At 43.0% G+C, this 22049-nt stretch overlaps 1 protein-coding gene across 4 annotated transcripts in view; it reads left to right on the plus strand.

Annotated features, from left to right (window-relative positions):
• Nucleotides 1–22049, plus strand: part of LOC111868236 (acetylcholine receptor subunit alpha-like) — a 143626-nt gene that overhangs the window by 35304 nt on the left and 86273 nt on the right. For all 4 annotated transcript variants that reach the window (XM_023858692.2, XM_023858691.2, XM_023858693.2 and 1 more), the window contains exon 2: nucleotides 18743–18897. In XM_023858692.2, the coding sequence (XP_023714460.1) occupies nucleotides 18743–18897 (155 nt within the window). The remainder of the gene's footprint in view (nucleotides 1–18742; nucleotides 18898–22049) is intronic.

Consider the following 22049-nt stretch of genomic DNA (forward strand, 5'->3'; position numbering starts at 1 on the left):
CAGATCCGAACCCTCGATCCCGGCTTCCGAGCGAGCGAAGACAGTGCATGCCTTAGACCGCTCGGCTACCGTGACCGGCAGTGTATAAGAATAATATATAAGAATTCAGTACGTACCTCACAGGAAACAGATCCGAACCCTCGATCCCGGCTTCCGAGCGAGCGAAGACAGTGCATGCCTTAGACCGCTCGGCTACCGTGACCGGCATTTCTCAAGTTTACAGACCAATATTTTTTATTAGTTTCTTATAGTCAGCGGGTATTCCATTTTCCCTCACTTTATTCTCCTATATGCCATCAAAATAGAATGTAAGTTCTCATTTCGTGAACCAAAACCAGGAGCTGAATACAATAATTCCCAAATTTACAACCAAGGGCTTCTGTCTAGAGCATGTGGGTCGCGTACCGCAAGAGGACCGCAACGTACTCTAAGGGAATTGCGGATATTTCCATAATAAAATTGATTTTAATTAAGATCTAAGAGTTTGTGACAATGGTACATATTGTTAAAAATATTATGTTTTGGGACATTGTCCATCGTCTTGATTATTTTTAAAACCCGTCCTGTTTATTTTTCAAAACACAACGTTTCGGAGACTGGATTCTGTCTCCATCCTCAGGTAAACCTACTCAGTTGCGCCCAATAAATAGAGCTAGTCCCAATCTCCGGACCTGAGGACGGAGACAGAATCCAGTCTCCGAAACGTTGTGTTTTGAAAAATAAACAGGACGGGTTTTAAATATAGACAAGACGATGAACAGTGTCCAAAAACATGATACTTGTAATTAATATATCTTATTTGATCTAAATTAAGTGAACTACAGAGTGTGCTATTTTAGTGCCTACCAATTGACAACGTGTATGACGTTTTTAATCATGAAGTGCGCAGTCACATATGCGACGAATGGACAATATTAGTGCAGTGTAGCAGTAGTAAGACACCTGAAGATGGCCATTTAGGGCCTAAACATGTGTCGAAAGTGAAAGTGAAAGAAAGAAGGAACAATTTATTGCACTGAGGAAAGCAGTCTTCTGGGATTTGGCACCGTGTATATGTGGTGTTAACCGATGACCGTGTCTCACGGTGTTGTCGCTTGCAGATTTACTTATACTTCTTCAGCCCTGAAGATGGGGGCGATACGTTCCTCCGAAACGTCGGTTAACACCACATATACACGGTGCCAAATCCCAGAAGACTGCTTTCTTCATAGTCACCGCCGTGAAAGCCTCAAATCTTACAATTTATTGCACTGTTGACGGACTGTGTAGTACAGTTTTGGGTATAGGACTGCAACAGGATACTTATATATAGGATTTCCATAAAGTAAAAAAAAAAATAAAGCTATTCCTGGAACAGGCCGTCAAGGCCCATAGGGTTGTGAGAGGTTGAGGGTTCCACCTTATCTAGGCAATTGGCTGAAAGGTGGCGGTAAGGTTGGCAGCCTTACGCGCCGGTCGCGCTTTACTCCACAGGAAAATTATTTAATTAATTCCTGGTACTCATTTCTGTTAGAGGCTGAGTCGACCCCAGGGCGATAGTGCGGCTGGGAGGATTAGGTCAATTGAAAAAAATCCAATGACCTCATTGGGATTTGAACCCGCGACCTTCCGGCTTGTAGCATAGCCCCTCAACCAACTACGCTACCGCGTGCCTCCTCTACTATTAAAAATATTGTGGCATATGGGCAGGGCAGTTTCCCTGTTGCCGAGGAGGGATTTATTCTTGGAAACAAACTAATTAGGAAACACGTTTTTCACGCATACGGACACTGAAAGTTGTAAACATTTAGAAAACCAAACGGGTGCTTGGGAATTAACAAACAGTTTCCGAGACAACGCATTCGTGAAGACTAGAGCGGAACATTTGGGGGCGGTGCAAGTTATTGAAGGCAGTGGTTTCGTGAGTTGAAGTAGTAGTAGATTCAAGCGGCAGTGAGACATTCTCCACAGAGGTTAGTCAAACAGACGTCGTTAAAAAGGAACTCAATGTGTGAACTCTTGTCAATTGTAAAGAAGTGGCAATATATCCAGTCATCAAATCCAGAACCCACTATTATTCGTCACGCAAACCCGGAATATGTGACAATATAAGCACATTTTTTTCAACTAATTAAGTAGATAAAATTTATATTGTCTTCGGAAAATGTTGCTACACTCGGCGAAATATGTAGTGAATGTCTTCGTGATTCCATCTCAATATTTTACGACTTAGTGTAGGTTTAAATGAAAAGTTGTTTATTTTTCTGCCGCCACCATGCAGCCTTATAACAAGCAAAACAAACTCCGTGGTTTTAGTCCGCAAGCTGACTTTACCGACCGAGCAACCGCCGCTTGTCGGCGAAGTTGTCAACGTTTGAGGATAAAGGATGCCGCGTGGTCAGCGTAATGGATCCCCACGGCCGTTAACCTCGGTTTTCTAAACCGGAGCAGCTATTTCCTTGAAATAGCTCCTCAGTTATCATCACGAGGCTGAGTGGACCCCGTTTCAGACCCACTATTTCTCAGAAAATCTGATAGGGCCGGGAATCGATCCCGGAACATCTAGATCTGTAGCCAGGAACTCTGACCACTAGACCACAGAGGCAGTATAAAAAGGAACTTCAATTCATGTATAGAATTTCACGTTCTTTCTGAACGACATACTCGTATATGAGGGGATCAGCCGGTTAGAGCTCTTTGTTGGGAGGAAAATTAATTTTTATTTTGAGAACCATGGGAACCACGCAAATTCTCTCTGTAGGCAGAACCACAAAATTTTATTATATCAAAGCGGGTGGTACATATATAGCCGTTGGTCTTTGAAGGGTTAACGGCTTTATAACAACGGTCAGAATATTGAAGAGCACCCGTATAACATTGAACTGAACGTTGTAATTAATATTGTCAAAGCGCTTATCAAAGCTATTCGGAACAGGAGAACATTTTCAGACTCTCAAAGTCCAAACAGTGAATGTGAGAACTTTGTGTATTAACGGATTGCACCTTCCGAACAGAGATAGAGGAACCTCAGTTTGTATGACCCGAAATGATTATGAGTATGTTTGTAATTAGCTAGAGAAATGTAATAAGATTAATGCTTGCTACCATTCAGTTCAGAACTTTTTGTCTTCTCGTCTGCTGTCCAAAAATTTAAGAATTAGAATATACAAACTATATGTTGCCTGTGGTTCTGTATGGGTGTGAAACTTGGTCTCTGACATTAAGGGAGGAACATAGACTGAGGGTGTTTGAGAACAGGGTGTTGAGGAGAATATTTGGACTGAAGGGAGATGAAGTGACAGGAGGTTGGAGAAAACTGCATTATGAGGAGCTTCATAACTTGTACTCTTCTTCAAGTATAATTAGAATGATCAAGTCAAGGAGGATGAGATGGGCAGGGCATGTAGCACGAATAGGGGAGAAGAGGAATGCGTATAGGATATTGGTGGGAAAGCCGGAAGGAAATAGACTTCATTGAACTAAGTGATTATTATGGCCGCGCTATAGCTCAAACGGTTAGTCGCTGGCTTCCCACCGCGGCGGTCCAGTTCGATCCCGGGTCTGGTCAAGTGGGATTTGTGGTGGACAAAGTGACGCTGGGGCGGGTTTTCTCCGGGTACTTCAGTTTCCCCTGCCAATCTTCATTCCACCAAATTATCAATCATCATAATCACCGAGAGCAGGCTACAATAGGCCAATCAGTGGCCGCCGTGCAGAGTGGACCCAGTTGTACTCCACCCCCTCCCACTAAGCGAATTAAAAAGAAAAGTAACTATTATGACGCCTCCATTAATAAGGTCCTACATTTCATCCGAAGTGTAGGATTTATAAAGGGTTAAACAAAAGAGAAGGCACAATAGACCAGTGATGGTCGCGGTGCAAGGGCTAAATTGCTATGGCCCACCCTTACACATACATACATACATACAAGCTAAAGTAAACTTTCGCAGATGTGAGAGGCTGGATCTTCAGCACGCAGCCGTAGGTTGAATCCGAGTTCACTTCATATTAGTTTCGCGATGGACAAAGTAGCACTTTCCAGTTCTATCATTCGACGCTCCACGGTCTGGAAACTGACAACTTCGTAAATTAAACTAGAGAAAATGTAAACTGTGAAGGTAACCCTTTAACAGGCCGTGGGGGCCCTAGGGCCAAGGCTCCTACATTTTCCATAAAATCGGCTCACAGATTGCCGTTAGATTGTCTGCCTCACGCGCCGACCGCCCTTTACCCCCAGGAAGATTCCTGGTATTCACTTCTGAGTCNCAGTGGTGCCTATGACGTGGCTGTTTTCTGTGTTGTCCGGAACGGGGCTAAATAAGGAGCAGGGAAGACTATTCACAGTTATTTCTCAAGTTCTCAAGGCAGCAGTTCACGAGTTACGAGTTGTAGTCTAGCAGGCCAAGTAAATGTGATACTGCCAATGGCAGTAATTGTGGTTCTGTAAATTGTGTGATTGTAAGAGCGAATGTGAAACAAAATTCATTATATCAAATACGGCGTGAAGTTATTTGTCGCGTTATACACCCAACACGTGACAATATTTTACTAGGATTATGGAACTAGAAGAGTAATTCTGACACCAAATTGTCACGTGTTGGGTGTATACGCGACAAATAACTTCACGCCGTATTTGATATAATGAATTTTGTTTCACATTCGCTCTTACAATCACACAATTTACAGAACCACAATTACTGCCATTGGCAGTATCACATTTACTTGGCCTGCTAGACTACAACTCGTAACTCGTGAACTGCTGCCTTGAGAACTTGAGAAATAACTGTGAATAGTCTTCCCTGCTCCTTATTTAGCCCCGTTCCGGACAACACAGAAAACAGCCACGTCATAGGCACCACTGTTGGCTGGCGCCGTGTTTAGAGGTGTTACCGACAACGCTGTCGGGAGTTGTTTACGGCTGCCTAGCAACTGCGGCGTACCTTGGTCACGTCACCGCTGGCGGGGTAAGGGAAGTAGTGTCGACTTGCCTGCTACCCTAGTAACGACAGCGCTCTGATGGTGTTACGTCACTGCTGGCCGGGGGAGGGGTGTCCTGCATAGCGCAACACGTCACACTATATAATTCAGTCTGGGAAAAAAATTTCTTCAAATACTCAAATACTATGATATATATTATTTGTCGGGGAGTGAATGTTAATTTGTTGATTTATGGCTCATGCGCATTACGATCGGATAATGACGTAATATCTCTGATTAAGAACTGCGCGAGCTCAGATATGACGTCATCATAATAACAGCAGAATATCTCAGTGGACCGGTTGATAATCCTTCTGCGTTCCCCATACAACTTTAATGTAAATCAGTTTAGCAACTTGGGAAACGAAACCTTAGAAGATTAATAATAGCCTCCATTTTGTGTGTTCACTTGAGACAGTACGCACGAAGAACAAATGAAAACGGAAGAAAATGGAAAATGTTTAATATATATGAGCGAAAGAAAAGGAAATTTTCTGCCTCCCTTAGGCGTGTGTTTTCAATCCCCAAAGAAGAATTTGCCTAATGCAGCTGTTTGCATTGAAGTTACATGTAAATATGTATGTAAAACATGTCACAGAGGAACTGTGTTTGCTTTTTATACCAAGCGTCCCTCAGCCATACTAACGAATGAATCCTTCACACCTCTCTCATCCTAAGCCTTTAAAACCCAGTTGTTGCTATGCCTGCCTTCTTATTTATTTGCTCGTACCATTCTCAGAGACCGCCTCTGTGGTCTCGTGGTCAGAGTTCCTGACTACAGATTCTGAGATCCGGGGTTCGATTCCCGGCGCTACCAGATTTTCTGAGAAGTTGTGGGCCTGGAACGGGGTCCACTCAGTCTCGTGAGGATAATTGAGGAACTGTTTGAAGGAAATAGCGGCTCCGGTCTACAAAACCGAAATTAACATCCGTGGGTATTTGTTGGGCTGAACACTCGACGCCCTCTGTCCGTTAAATTTGGAACTAACTTCGCTGACAAGCGGCGGTCGCTCGGTCGGTATAGTTCACTTGCGGACTAAAGCCAGGGAGTTAGTTCGTATGATCCTCAGAATAAAAGGAGAGTATGTATGTAAACAGCATTAACTGCTAAGTATTTGTAATAAAGACGCAATCAGAACTTGATTTTTAAGCTATTTCCTTGTATTGGAAAAACTATAATGATGCTTATGAAATCAACTTGCTGCCCGTCTCTGTATCCGTCACTGTCTGTCTGCATGTCCGTCTGTCTGATACGTCTGTGTATGTCGCTAATTTTTTAGGCTTTCGAGGTTAATTAACTCACCTTGATATCTGTTGGTTTATCCCAACTAATTTTTTGTTAGGAAACTTATACAAGTAATATTAAATTGCAGTCTTTGTTCCTGTTCATTCCCCATAAGATTTTGGTTTTCTATGAGTTCCATGTCATATCAAAGGAAAGTAGGCGATTAGTTCTTCCCAGAACATTTTGGTATACATTATGTAGATGAATTGTATGCCTAAAAGTATTCAGAAAAAGCAAAACTAATTCTTTGAAACACCGGTCACGGTAGCCGAATTGAATTTTTATATATTATTCTTATACACTGCCGGTCACGGTAGCCGAGCGGTCTAAGGCATGTACTGTCTTCGCTCGCTCGGAAGCCGGGATCGTGGGTTCGGATCGGTTTCCTGTGAGGCACGAACTGAATTCTTATACACTGCCGGTTACGGTAGCCGAGCGGTCTAAGGCATGCACTGTCTTCGCTCGCTTGGAAGCCGGGATCGTGGGTTCGGTTCTGTTTCCTGTGAGGTACGAACTGAATTCTTATATATTATTCTTATACACTGCCGGTCACGGTAGCCGAGCGGTCTGAGGCATGTACTGTCTTCGCTCGCTTTGAAGGTCGTGGGTTGAAATTCCACTCAAGGCATGGATGTTTGTGTGCGTTTTTCTATATTTGAGTACAGGTAGAGGCCTTGCGACGAGCTGATCACCCGCCCAAGGAGTCCTACCGAAGGTGTATGATCTAGAAAAACGGCAGAGAAATTCATGGAGGTAGGCCTAGGCCCACTGGGGCTGTAGTGCCATGGAAAAAAATTCTTTGCAAATACATTCCTCCACATTATTAAAACAGTAAGTGAATACAGAGCAGGAAATGAGCAATAAATTAATTTTTTTAAACAAGTAGTGTACCTTGTTTTAAATCAAACCAGACTTTCTGCCGTTATAATTCTGTTAGATCCATCTTATACTCGTTCATTTCTCTTTACCGTCAAATACGTGGGCGACCGCTCTGTTCAATTTTAATGACACATGGAAGGTACAATTACTGCATTAGTCATTAATTACATCCAGTCATCTTATAAGCATTTGAGGGATGAGTATGCAGTTACGGCTAATGCAGCTAGGCAATAGAATTCATGTTACATCATTACCGAATTGTAAAATATTGGGATTATATAGTAGTCGTTATGTAGTTAAAGTTATGAAGCCTGCGACATTGAGGAACTGACTGGTAGATGAAGTTAAACAGGAACCAGCTGCAGGACACTTTCACCTCAAAGGACACCTCTTCAAACTGGGACTATTTTTTTATTGCTAGTTGGGTGGGACTAAGTCCCTCGTACTGTGGCCACTTCTGGTCTATTTTACCAGCCCCAGATGATAGGAGAGGGTGATTGTGAAGCAATTGGTGGAATGAAGATTGGCAGGGGAAACCGAAGAACTAGGAGAAAACCTGCCCCCAGCTCCACTTTGTCCACCACAAATCACACTTGAGGAGACCCGGGATCCAACCCGGGCCGCCGCGGTGGGAAGCCAGCGACTAGCCGCTTGAGCTTAGGCGCGGCCTTGAGCTCAAATATTACTAAAAATATTTGTGTAAACCGAAGTCTTAATGTTATTTGCTGTACGAATATTCTATCCATCATCTTTTCAAAATATATGATTCGTTCATTTTTGTTCAAATAATCCAAACACCGAAAATGCACTTATTATTTTGTCATAGTTGTGCAGCACGTCTTTATTTCCTTTCTTTGTGGGACTCAACTGAATCACGCAAGTTTCCAGCTTCATTTATAGAAACTATGATTATTATAGCCAGAATCCCTATGTACAATATCGGCTGTTTTCCTTTATTCTGAGAGCAATGCATGATGGAGAATAACATCCGAATCTTCTCATACGGACGTCCGATAAGATGACGTCGTATTATTGGAAATCTTATATCTCATCGTCTTTCGGATGATTGGATTTTTCTGAAGGCTGGATTTATATATAAGGAACAAGCGCGGTGAATTCACATCAATAAATCTGTTCTGAGGGTTACAATGTATTCCTTTGTTGAGAAGGCAGGAAGGTATTACAGTGATGTTTATATTTGAAGCACGATTGACAATTCCTCAATGTGACAGCAAGGAGAAAATAATCCATTACACATAAAATTCACTATAGATTAGTCATGTAACACCGCAGTAATATAGTTCCGTGAAATTTTTATCTACTCTTAAGTTAGTGGGAACAAAATCCTACGAAACGTCCTTAAATATCTACAAAACCACAATGCACGACATTTCAAAAGAAATAATCTTTTTACAATTTTAAATAAGATCACTATCGTCAGGGTTGTGACGCAGTGTAGTCTGGTAGAATTATATCGATATTTCGGAAATGTCCCAATTTTGGGTCAAAGATACCATCAACCAGTAGTAAGAAGATGGATAAAGCACGTACCTCTGAACACCGGTAAACATACCACAATGCAATATTCTTTAACACATTTTTACTGAGATTTGAACTAAATATTATCTTGAAGAGAACAGTCTTCTAGGATGTGGAGCCATGTAGATATTGTGTTAGCTGATGTTTCGGAGGAACGTATCACCTCTATCTTCAGGATAGAAGAAAAAAGAAGAAAATCAGCGAGCGATGAACCATGTGCTAGTATGTTAGTACCTGCTCACGCTGGTTTATCTTTTGCGGATTTTCTTCTTTTTTCTTCTACCCTGAAGATAGAGGTGATACGTTCCTCCGAAACATCAGCTAACATAATATCTACACGGCGTCACATCCCAGAAGACTGCTTTCTTCATCCAAAAATCTTTACCGAGGTACCAAAACTGAATAGCATCGCCTCATTTCTAGGAATGGTTCTTTGCAATGTACATAGTCTCTTCTGTGTAGAGCTAGTGCTGACCTCTATGTATGAGCTTTCGAATTCAAAGTTGGCTTTCTTAGAAAAAAGAAAATCCATGGAGAAAGGAACGTGTTTTGTGGAAACATTAAGTAAATACACGTAGGTTTGTACCATTTTTTCCCATCATGTTCTCCACTACAGAGATATTAAGAATCTGTCTAAAATTTTAGCCATTGTGCTCAAGTCCTCCGGGAGGGACTTTAAGCTGTGTGTCCCGTGTCGTAACTTTGCGGCACGTCAAAGAACCTCATATCCCCAAAGGGGATCACTGAGCCAAATTCCAGGACGTTTCCCGCCCAACAATAGTCTCTAAGGCCTCTGATTGATGGGGGAAGCATTATAGACACCGCTAAGCAAGTGGCCGAACTCGCTTGCTCGGCGGGACTGATGGTACGCACCATTTATCGGTAGGGTAAAGAGGCTGGTAGAATATCATAGAAGGAAGCACAATAGATCAAACTGGTCGCGGTGCATGGGGAAACCCACCCTCTCTAAATAACTAACTAACTAATGATGTAATCCAATAAAGTCTCGTGCAATCGGCGATGTCAAAGTGAAGTACGCAATGTGTAAGATCTCTCTATCAGTAAAATGCCTCTGAAACGCCGGACATTAATTCCCCATTGACATAGCTGGCCCTCTGAGAAGACTCTGTTTTATATTACCGTCTCGAAAGCTTCAAACCGTTTACATAATTGTCTAGAACATCTCTGAGGGCACCACGTTCCTTGACAAGCCATTTTATAGAAGGAAGTTCCTGTATATTCCGTGAAATTTCCGGTAGGGCGATTTTTGTGTCCATTTTACTTTGAACATAAGATCCAGTATACTGCAATGATGAGGTAAAGATGTACTTCATTCTCTTGTGATCATGTACACTCACAAATATTTATTTATACTTCCTTATTTACTTACTTAAGCGGCATCCGTAGTCTAGGGGTAACGTTCCCACCTCATGACTCAAGGTACGCGGGTTCAAACCCGCGGAGGTCGTGGAATTTTTAAGGGCGGAAAAATTCAGGGAACAAGTCCTCCGGGAGGGACTTTAAGCCTTGGGTCCCGTGTCGTAGCTTTACGGCACTTCTCAAGGAGACCTCTGAGTCAAATTATAAGGACATTTCCCGCCCGACAATAGTCTCTAACGCCTCTGGTAGATGGGGGAAGCATCTAGATAACGCTGAGCCAGTAGAGGCCGAACTCGCTGGCGGAGTCGGGACTGATGGCACGCAACAGTACCGGTAGGGTATAGAGACTGGTAGAATATCACAGGGGGACGTACAATAGACCATTGGTCGCGGTGTATGGGGAAAACCACCACCTCCAATAATAATAATAATAATAATAATAATAAAATACTTATTTACTCATGGACCTGAGCCCTTCTGGAGGAGCTGCCAATTGTGCAGATACTCAAGAATTTCCCAGAATTTGATGGAACCCAAAGGTTAATTACCGTGTTCTCAAGGGCCCTCCACTGGTCCCTATCCTGAGCCAGATCAATCCAATCCATACCACCTCAACCTATCTCTCGAAGATCCATTTTAATATTGCCCACCCACCTACGCCTTGGTCTTCCCAGTTGTCTCTTTCTTCTGACTTTCCCACCAGTATCCTTTATGCATTCCTCTTCTCCTCCATTCATGCTACACGCTCTGCCTATCTCATCCTCATTGACTTGATGATTCTAATTATACTTGGAGAAGAGTACAATTTATTAATTTCTTCGTTATGATTTAAATTGACCTACTTTTCTTATTTTGAAAAAAAAAGTAAGCTTATGAGATCACCCTGCTCTGCTCTGTCTATGTGTCTCTATACAGTCCCTGTCAAATTTTGAATTCTTGAGCCAATTTTTATGAAACTTATTATGTATATCAAGGTACCTAATTTCATCTCAACGGCGTAACTCATAAATGCAGTCCATCAATAATACCAATATTCCAGCGTCTCTGATTGCTGAGGCAAAACCTTAATATTGCTTCAACGCTTGTATCAATCCTTATGAAAATTGTTTATCACGCTACGCGAAGCCGTCTCAAGGCATATTTCATAAATCTCTCTTCTCCGTAATATTTGCACTTCAGCCTCTCAAATTGTTTTGTATCTGAACAGATGATGATGATGATGAAACCTGGTATGTATATCATGCCACCCGAGGTCATCTCAACGTCATACGTAATAAAAGCCTATCATCAGTGTTACCCTAAAGCCTCTCAAATGTTCGTATCAAATATTCAATTTGCAGTTCTTCCCAGAACTTCTTGCTATTTTAGTACATATAGCCGGTCGAATCCGACTACATGATCGCTCGGAGTGGACACACCGGATAAATTGAGATTGAAATGTCCACCGCAGATCTCTGGATGGATTTGCTGTCGGTGCAGCCTAATTATTAAAGTGGAGCTTCTCTTAAACGCCACACTCCGCCCGATATGCAGAAATATTCTCACTTATTTCACGCACTTCCCTCGTGATGGTCAGTTATGAAGACAAAAGTTCCTTTTCACGTTCTAGTTATCACGGATCGATCCGCTGCCCCTCGTAGAAACTGATTTCAAAATACCAGCTGTTCCATAAATCAGGCGGCTAGTGGCCCGGATTCGATACCAAGCGAAATCACGTGAAATTTATGGGGGAAAATGGGGTACTCGAGCAGGTTTTCTTTGAGTACTTCAGTTGTCCCTAGCAATTATAATTTCACCAATTGCATCAAATTCATTAATCATCTTATTATATATGGTATATGGTCTCGAGACTGACGAAAGGCGTCTTTAAATAACGAACATAAGACGAAAGATTCTAAAATAAGAGGACTCCTATTGTAAGGATCATAACACTGCCACGCGTATGAGTGACTGTAGGGGGGGTTTGGATTGATGATAGGATTTATTGAACACTTACAGATCGTAAATACCAGAAACTATAGCTCTACACACTCTACATTTCACTACAGCATGTACTAAGTTTTCTCAGTTTGCTGTGTCTTCACCAGTCGTTGTCTGGTAACAGCTTCCAACGGCGGACGATCCCATTCCTCTGGGTACCCGAATTATCCCCGTGCCTCAGCTACCAGCTTCTCACAGGAATGGCTCAACTGTTGGGGCACAACTGTGCCCCAACGGTTATCTGACTCACTCATCAACCGACTCACTGCACTCCACTGACTCGCAGGCTGACGGCCAACTCACACCAACCTCCTACTCGTCTTAGCTGTCATCTCAAGACTCTTAGGTACGGACTGCATAGAGAACATCGCTTCCAGTAGCTCTTGTAGTGTTGCGTGTGTGTTGTAGTCATTACCTAGCGACGGCCGTTGTTTACAGGCCGTTACTTAACAGCGGTCATTGTCTAATACTTTTTGCGTTCGTCGCCTAGAAATGGGCCTACACGCCACAGTACAATGGGTAAGAATATAAATCATCAGCAGGAAACAGCTGAGTTCAGCGGTGTTACACAGGAGAAAACCCTGTGAGTCTCTTCCAGTACACTTATGATCTTCACTGATATTTTTCGTGTATTTCCTCAGTTCTTTCATTAAAATATCTGGGATAATGAGGCGTTTGGGGGTGATCGTTTCCTTCCGGATCCTTTCAAATGCATCGGTCAAACTGCTATTAGATACTATGTAATCTGGCTATGGAAAACGCTCTGAAACAATGTCCCTACCGCAAGAACAGAGGAGGCTCACTAGGAAACTTGAAGTCTGTGTATTCACCAAAAGAGAACAGGTCCTCGGTGAGCCAGCACTGGACATGAGTTACACATGGCCTCTACTACGAGAGGGGAAGCTGCAATATCAATAGCGTAAGTAGATTTATTTCTATATTGTTTATTGAACGACGTTTTCAGTAGCTTTGTCTACGTAGGCTGAAATAGTGGGATAACTAGTGAATAGAGAATTGCAGACGAAGGGGAAGGAAGCGCCCATGGTCCAAGTTGAGGTAATAAGCCTCAAAATTTACCTGCGGAAATTACAGAAATTACGCAAAACCTTCTTTTTTTAATTCGCTTAGTGAGGGGTGGAGTCTAACTGGGTCCACTCGGCACGGCGGCCACTGATTAGTCTATTGTACCTGCCCCGGGTGATTATGATGATGGAGGACTTGGTGGAATGAAGATTGGCAGGAGAAACCGAAGTACTCGGAGAAAACCCGCCCCAGCGCCACTTTGTCCACCGCAAATCTCACTTGATAAGACCCGGGATCGAACCCGGGCCGCCGCGGTGGGAAGTCAGCGACTAACTGCTTGAGCTATGGCACTACGCGAAACCTTCAGTCATGATAGAGATATCAACCTTGGTCCTCCGAATATGAAACAGAAAATATAATTTGAGTTGCGAGATCTGAGAATCCACGCCTGTTCTATAGTTTTCGTAAATAAAATTGTGGGGCTTCAGAATTTTAAAATGAAATGTTGCCAGTCCTGAGTGCGGAGTCTGGGCTCGAGATCCAAGTGTTGAGTCGTGTGTCTCAGCAGGAAGAAGGGCCGTAGTGACGTCATCAAGCATCGATCCTGCTTGAATGTTCCCAGTTCACTCGTTACATTCAACTGTACAGTCCCAGGCGGCTACTGTCCTGCCCTGTGAGATGTGGTGACGTCACACTGTCTCAGCCAGCTGCTGTCCAGGTGTCATATCTCACAATTATTATTTTTCTCAGTGGTTCCTCCAGCCCATTTAGAGCCCAGGCCTCTTATTCAGCTCCGAAATCATTTCATATCTCATAATTAGCTTGGAGGAAACTGAAGAAAATCACGAAAATTGTAGCCAGGGTATTTAGTTAAAAAGTATAACTCATTATATTATTTATATGAAATTCTGTGAGATCATCATGGTGACTGAAGCATCAGCATCAGCAACATCAACACGGAATTCAGTGAGAACTTCAGGGGTGTGAGCATCATTAGCGCTATTTAATTCAGAGTCCTGAAATGAATGAATAGTTTTGTTTCTGGCGACTTAACCTTCCGCCTTGGCTAGGATGTACAACCATTTACATATGTAAAGAAGTTATGTAGCGGTGACACGAAAGCTTTTACTTAAATTTCACCGTTTATGGTTACCATATGAACGAACCCTTTTGTGTTAACCTATTGTATGCCCTTAAATTACGCAATAGATCACGTATGAGGGAGTGTCAGTGTCTATTCTATGAGCAATTATAATATTGTGACATGACCCTAAAAGCCGATATTGTAGAACCAGAGTAGATATTCATTACCAGGTAACGGCAGGGTAAGCACGTTCCCGCAACAACGAATACACGAACAACAATCAAGGTATTTTGGGGCTAGGATGGAAACGGTATTTTCTGTTGTGTCCGTCCCGAGGCTATACAGCGAGGACCCCAGGCCAGCTGATAATAATTAAGAGACTCAGTTGAGAATTGACAGTCGAAAGTTGAGTTGTGCGAAGACAAGTGAGAATGAATGGCAAAGAGAAGTTTGGCAGTTTCAGCAGAGAATTGGAAGGAGAGTTCCGGAATTGGCAGTTGACAGTGAATTGACGAGAGTTCTGTAAGGGCGGCTGCGACAAGATTAGCTGAGAGCGGAAACTGAAGAATTTCCTTCATTAGAAGCCGTTACCAAGAAACGGCTTGCTAAGATACACCAGCCTGGAAAAAGGCTTATCGGGTGCTGTAGTGAACTGTAAAGTGTGGAGATCAGTGATAGTTCGGTAATTACGTTTATTATTTCTGAGTGTTATTCGTAGGATGCGGCGTTAAACCAGCCTCGACGAGTCATTCGATAACAAATGTGACTGAAAAGGAATACGAGTACACCACACAAAAGAGACAACAAAACCTTAACCATTGGCATCCAACAATATGAAGAAGGAAGAGTTAATTCTCTATGGAAACTTAACATAATGATAGAAACACAGCGATTTGACACAGAAAATAATATAAGATTCTGGTGAAGGCTGTGCGTCACACGAATCTCGTCACAGTTTACGACGTTTTAAAAATCATTTAAAAATCTATTTTTTATTTAGTTTTAACCTAATTGTTATATTTACTCTTTAATCACATGTACGAGTATGATTCTTGTTTGAATCAATGTCTAGTCAAGTCTAGTTGATGAATTGAATATATGCAATATAGAAAGTAACCTTTTATGAACCATATATATATGTTCCCCCTCGTTGGTGTCTCCACCTTATCGTGGTGAGGGGGTTTGAGTATGCCAAGGACCCTGAGAGCTATACCAGCGGTAGCGTAGCTACTGGCAGGGCCTCCCTTGCTGGACAGGTCAAAGGGTAGGCATCAGACGAAGAGAGACACCAAAAACCAAAAACTGATGCCGGAAGCAGCGTCATCAGCAGCGACTTGAAGCACAGAACAAATGATGCTCGAGATGGTTCAAGTTCGTATAGCAACAGGCGTCACCAGAGTGGTTTGAACGGCTGTTGTACTGCGATGTGGAAAGCAAATGGAAAAACTACCACATTATCACTTTTCCTGGATAGTCTCTTTCCAAAAACAGAAGATCACATTAAGTGGAGGAACTGTTTTGGAAGAGACTGTGGACCTGTCATCTGACAGTTACTGATCAATCAATCAATATATATGTTAACGCGAGCGTTGCAGTTCGGTGGTTGAGTGTGTGAGACTTCCAGCACCTGAGGGTGGCCCTTTATGGTCGAAACATGAATGTTAATAAACAGTTGTGTTGGCTCTGGAATTTGTATATGTTGAAAGCATGGGAAGTTCAGAGTACGAAAACTTATATAACAAATAAGGCCGCGCCATAGCTCAAGCGGTTAGTCGCTGGCTTCCCACCGCGGCGGCCCGGGTTCGATCCAAGGCCTAGTGAAGTGGGATTTGTGGTGGACAAAGTGGAGCTGGGGCAGTTTTTCTCCGAGTACTTGGGTTTCCCTTGCCAATCTTCATTCCACCAATTGATCCACAATCACCCTCACCTATCATCTGGGGCTGGTACAATAGGCCAGAAGTGGCCGCAGTACAAGGGACTTGGTCCCACCCCACAAGCAATAAAAAATATATAACAAATAAAATTTCCCTTTTAATTCTCATCGGGTTTTAACATTGGCAGTTATTAATCTAAATATTCGTCTGGTCCTTAGTCGTGACAGTCCCTTCGTAAAGAAAAGTGAAAAACACATTCAGATATAGCCGGAAATGAATTCTACACACAAGCAAACACTGTGTGATGTAAATATACTTTACCAAGTTTCGTTTTTGTATTTCAGCCACTGCGTCTCTAGAAACGTTCTCTTCTGACAACCCATTGCCCGAGGCGACGACAGAAACTAAGATGATAAAAATATCACGTTGGAATGTGTCTGTTTGTGTTAGCTATTGTTTATTCTCTGACCGAAACGTCTTTCAGTGTGCATCATGCCACTGAGAACTCCGTAATGGAGACCCGGGTTCTCATCGTTCATTCAAAATTGATTCTAGTTAATTTCCAATGACGACTCAAACATCAACGTCATTGTCTGATGACGATGATGCACTCTGAAAGATATTGTCGGTTTATGGGCGTGACTAATAGAGAGGTATTGGATTGGTTAACTGGATTTATTGATCACTTTTTGTACAATTACTCATAATTACAAAGTATAATAACTCCCAATAAATGACTGCTTAAGACTCGCGCCATTTTGATCTGGTCTGATCTCTCTCTATTCTTATCTGAACTAAGGCTGAGTCCTGAGTCCTGAGTCCTGAGTCCTGAGTCCTGAGTCCTGAGTCCTGAGTCCTGAGTCCTGAGTCCTGAGTCCTGAGTCCTGAGTCCTGAGTCCTGAGTCCTGAGTCCTGAGTCCTGAGTCCTGAGTCCTGAGTCCTGAGTCCTGAGTCCTGAGTCCTGAGTCCTGAGTCCTGAGTCCTGAGTCCTGAGTCCTGAGTCCTGAGTCCTGAGTCCTGAGTCCTGAGTCCTGAGTCCTGAGTCCTGAGTCCTGAGTCCTGAGTCCTGAGTCCTGAGTCCTGAGTCCTGAGTCCTGAGTCCTGAGTCCTGAGTCCTGAGTCCTGAGTCCTGAGTCCTGAGTCCTGAGTCCTGAGTCCTGAGTCCTGAGTCCTGAGTCCTGAGTCCTGAGTCCTGAGTCCTGAGTCCTGAGTCCTGAGTCCTGAGTCCTGAGTCCTGAGTCCTGAGTCCTGAGTCCTGAGTCCTGAGTCCTGAGTCCTGAGTCCTGAGTCCTGAGTCCTGAGTCCTGAGTCCTGAGTCCTGAGTCCTGAGTCCTGAGTCCTGAGTCCTGAGTCCTGAGTCCTGAGTCCTGAGTCCTGAGTCCTGAGTCTTATGTTACGACTGACGGTCAGTCGGCCAGTCTGTCTTGGAATAAAGCACCCATCTGGGATTTACAACCACATTTTTATTGCTGTCAGACAGTTGCGGGTTTGTTGACGCGGGACGCACTCTCTGACGAGAGGACGGGTCTGTCGTTTACAATTGCTGCTGACCCTCGCCAGGTAAGTTATTCTCGCGTCTGAGTCCCGCGGGACTCGTGTCTACATTCTGCTGTCTCAGACTCGAGGCTCCCCCAACCTGGAGAGCGAGGCTAACTTATTTATATCCCCCAGAAACAAAGTGACCAAGTTAAACCACCAGGCACTGGACTCACTTTTCGTCTCCTCCTACGAATTGCAGGGCCCCACACGGGGCTGAACTAATAGTCAAAGTCAGAGTCACTTTACGACTGGCAGTTTGCCGCCAATCAGTTCGTATTGACGTCAGACCCCTTGAGGCCCACGACCAGAGATTTTTTCCAACTGAACTCTTGCGGTAATAGTCCTTACGTAACATCCTCTCTGACGAGAAGATGGGTTTGTCTCTTATTGATACGCTTGGCCTTTCGTCAAGTGTATATTTAACACATATAGCATGTTATCGAAAATTCTTCCTTTTGTTTTACACACAAGTCCTCTGTCGGTACAGGCTTTGCAGAGCAGATCATGTCTAACTTACATATCTTATGCTACAACGAAAACTTAGTCATCTGAACTGTTGTAAGCTTGACCACCGCCAAGTTTAAGCCTCTTATACTTTCTGTGTCTGGCTTCACCTTGTCCAATACCGCGAACATGTTCATTCTCATTATTTTTAGGACTTCTGCTTGTAGCATGCATGAACTATGACTCAAGTCAAAGACAAAGTCAAAGTCACATTGCGACTGACTTTCGGTCAGTCAGACAGTAAGTCTTGGTGTCGAGCCCCATCTGGGACTCATGACCAGATATTTATTACTGTTTGGCAGTTACGGTCTTCTTTTTTTGTGGGGCGCTATCTCTGACGAGAGGACGGGTCTGTCTTTTGTATATGCTGCTCGTCCTTGCCAGCGCAGTCTTTCTCGGGTCTGAGTCCCTTTGTATTCGCGACCATATTTTACTCTCTCAGATTTGAGACTTCCATTTTCACCGCCTCCTACGACTCGCAGGGTCACAGTGGAGGTATTCTACCCCGCCTCCACTCGGGCGATGAACTATAACTATCTACATTCTGATTTTATATAACGTCGGATCGGACTAACAGAAAACACCTTTCGTTTTTGTATCCAAGGAAATATCTATCACTCCATGGAAACTTGTTTCAGTGGCTTGTTCTCTTGCAATTGGTCTACATATACAAGTTCTCACGTGGTCTTCTTGTTGCAGAACCTGAAGAACCAGATCATGACTACGAACCTGTGGGTGGAGCAGTCATGGTACGATTACAAGCTGCGGTGGGAACCCAAAGAGTACGGCGGGGTGCATATGCTCCACGTGCCATCGGACCACATCTGGAGGCCAGACATCGTACTTTATAACAAGTGAGTTCTCACAGAGAGTCGGACGCACTGCTGCAATAACCATGTTACTTCCCGGACCTGCGCGCAAATACATTGCATTTTTTCAAGCTAAATAATTTATGTTACTTTCGTGAAGATAAATATAGCAAGTGCCACGTAACTTCGAACAAGGTCAAGAGTAACCTTGAATGCGCAGAAGACAAATTTCAGACAAGGGGGCGGAGGGTGTGAGAAGTGACAGGCGGCCAGTGGAAGAACGAATGTTAAGAAACTCCTCCCACCACAAGCTATGAGCAGAATTTGACTAGGAATGCGGTGCCTTGTTCGAAGTTACGTGACACTATCTCTAACTTCACGTACAATTAGTTGAGAACGACAGAAGAGTCATTTTTTGTTGCAGAGAGTTATGATACACTTAACCGTGATCATTAACAGTACTACAGATTTTAGACCAGGTTTCTTTACCCTAGAAATGTCAGCTTTATTTCCTACAATGTGTGGCGGCCATTTCATATTGGCAGAGATATTCTTCATATACACGAGTAAATAATATATACAGAATGTTTCATAAGGGTTTATACTACAAGTTCAGGTGGTGTATATATTGAAGAAAGGTCCTATGAATTTCTTTCGGATGGCTTATAAGTCATCTAAAGGTTCGCGGCGATTATATATTTAAAAAGTTATGTATTGACTTTTTGGATATTATACATCATAGAGTTTTTATTTAAAATAAAGTTTCAGAGTTTGGTATCTGCCTCTGTCCTTAGGTAAAAAACTTACTCATTTGGATGCAATCGATAGAGTAGCGTCCCTGTCTCCGGACATCAGAACCAACAAAACAAAATGTAATATAAACCAAAAAAAAAAAAAAACTCCGTCGCCTGTAGTCCACAAGCGAACTGTACCGATTACCTACCGCCGCTTGTCGGCGAAGTTAGTGCCAACTTTAGCTGATAGAGGGTGTCACGTGGTCAGCACAACGGATCCCCACGGTCGTTAATTTCGGTTTTCTAGATCGGAGACGCAATTTCCTTGAAATAGCTCCTCAATTATCCCCATGAGAGTGAGTGGACCCCGTTCCAGACCAACTACTTCTCAGAAAATCTGGTAGGCCCGGGAATCGAACCCGGAACCTCTAGATATGTAGCCAGGAACTCTGACCACTAGACACAGAGAAGGTCAAGACTTACAGATCCATGAATTGAGAACGGTTTTATAGGTGTTCGGACAGTCCCCGGCCTGTTGAGATTTCGTGCACCTTCTACACGTACAACTAGTATTTATTTTGATTACTTTTGTTTAGGTGTCGGTAAATATATTTGCTCGTATCTCGTCTAAAAGTAATCCACGGAAATTTTTCATCATCTCAGTTCCCTAAATAAGTCGTATGAATTTGACCCAATATTTTTTATTTTAATATGTAGGAAATATGAGAACTGTTTTATTTCCTAAAATAAATTTAAAATAGCCTCATGCCTGCGTCTCTCTTCGGAGGCCTGTTTCAATCTCAGGTCAGCCCATGTGGGATTTTAATCAAACAAGGACAAGTGTTTCAGTGTAACTTGTCATTTCGGTGATGGTACACACTTATTGGTCATCATCCGCGAACTGCGCGTTACGCCATATTGTTATCCTTATGTGGGATTCATCAAGTGGCTGTTTCAATTTTTAGTTATCCTCAGCCAGAAGCGATAGTTATAAATCTAGCTATTTGGTTGCTAGAAGTATCACTCATTGGTACACTTAGAGTTTTAATACGTCCAACCATTTTGGTCATCCCAGTTTCTCTAACTATTTTCAAAATTTTCCACACGTGATTCGAAATACCAATAGCTTATTTATTGGGCAAAAAGTTTAGAAAGGGTGTATGGGAGTGCTGTAATATATTGTGGCGTATTTTCTCCATGCAGGAACTGCTGTGCCACAGAAACAGCCGTTGTTAAGTAATACATGCACGTAACAATAGAACGACGGGGTTATGAAATCCGTTTCCTGGCAGCGGATTTTAACACAGGAACTAAAACAGTCACATTCCAGATATCACTGCACTATAACCTCTTTAAATCACGCGCTAACTCTTCACAGGCCTACTTCTAATTCTTCAACTACGAAATTCCCTTGGCTATCTCCTACTGAGAACTGAGATTGTAGCGCTGATTGTCTTCAAGACAACTCACCCGCATGAACCCCACGGAAAACACCGCCTTCCATTGTTAAGGAAGCGAGATTACAATTCTGTTGCCTAGCAGGAGACGTCCTATTGTTCAGCGCGTTTGCTTCTACGGGAACGTGTTTACAAACCTGTTGCCTAGCAATTGTACATGTAACAGTATTAATGGGTTTTACATTCCTATTTCCGTGTCTGCATGTACCCTGAGTAGTCTAAATATTATATAAGGATCGAAGTCATGACTTTTATCATTCTGCATATTCAATGAAGCAGCGTCCATTTCGAAGTCCTTCTGTTTTACAGATTTAATAATTTAAAACTTCACCACAGTATCGACTTATAGTGAATGTTTCCCTTCTGTTAATTATAAACTAACAAAAATAGTGATTTTAACATGCAGTTTCCGCGTACTTAAAATTTGCAAAATTCTAAAATAAGTTACTAGCTCCACGGAAAGTTCATATTTTCTCCGCAAGGCCTGGTCAGTAAATTCTGAAAACCCGAAATATATTGTCACGTATTGGGCGTATAACGCGACAAATAACTTCACGATGTATTTGATGTAGCGAATTTTATTTCACATTCGCACTTACAATCACCAAAATTACAATCTGACGATTACTGCTATCTGCAGTATCACAAATACTACACTCCAAATGCCACAGTACAACTGACTGGTTGCTGGCTAACTCGGAACTAACTCGGAGGTAGCTCGAGGACTAACTGTGAATAGCCTTCGCTGCGCCTCATGAAGCCTCGATCGGACAATACAGAAAACTGCCACGTAATAAGCACCCTTGTTGCCTGGCGCTGTGTTGCTAGCAACGCTAGCGGTAGTAACCGCTGTTACTACCGTCGTCTCTCGCAATCCTGTTTCCCCGCGCTGCCTAGCAACCCGCGGTACCCTTGGTGACGTCATCGCTGTTGACTCGCTTTGCATAGCGACCAGGATGCTAGGACTCGGCTAACTTCGGCTCACTTCGGCTTTGCTCGGCGCATC

The sequence above is a fragment of the Cryptotermes secundus genome, unplaced genomic scaffold (genome assembly GCF_002891405.2).
Source record: "Cryptotermes secundus unplaced genomic scaffold, Csec_1.0 scaffold364, whole genome shotgun sequence".
NCBI classification, from domain to species: domain Eukaryota; kingdom Metazoa; phylum Arthropoda; class Insecta; order Blattodea; family Kalotermitidae; genus Cryptotermes; species Cryptotermes secundus.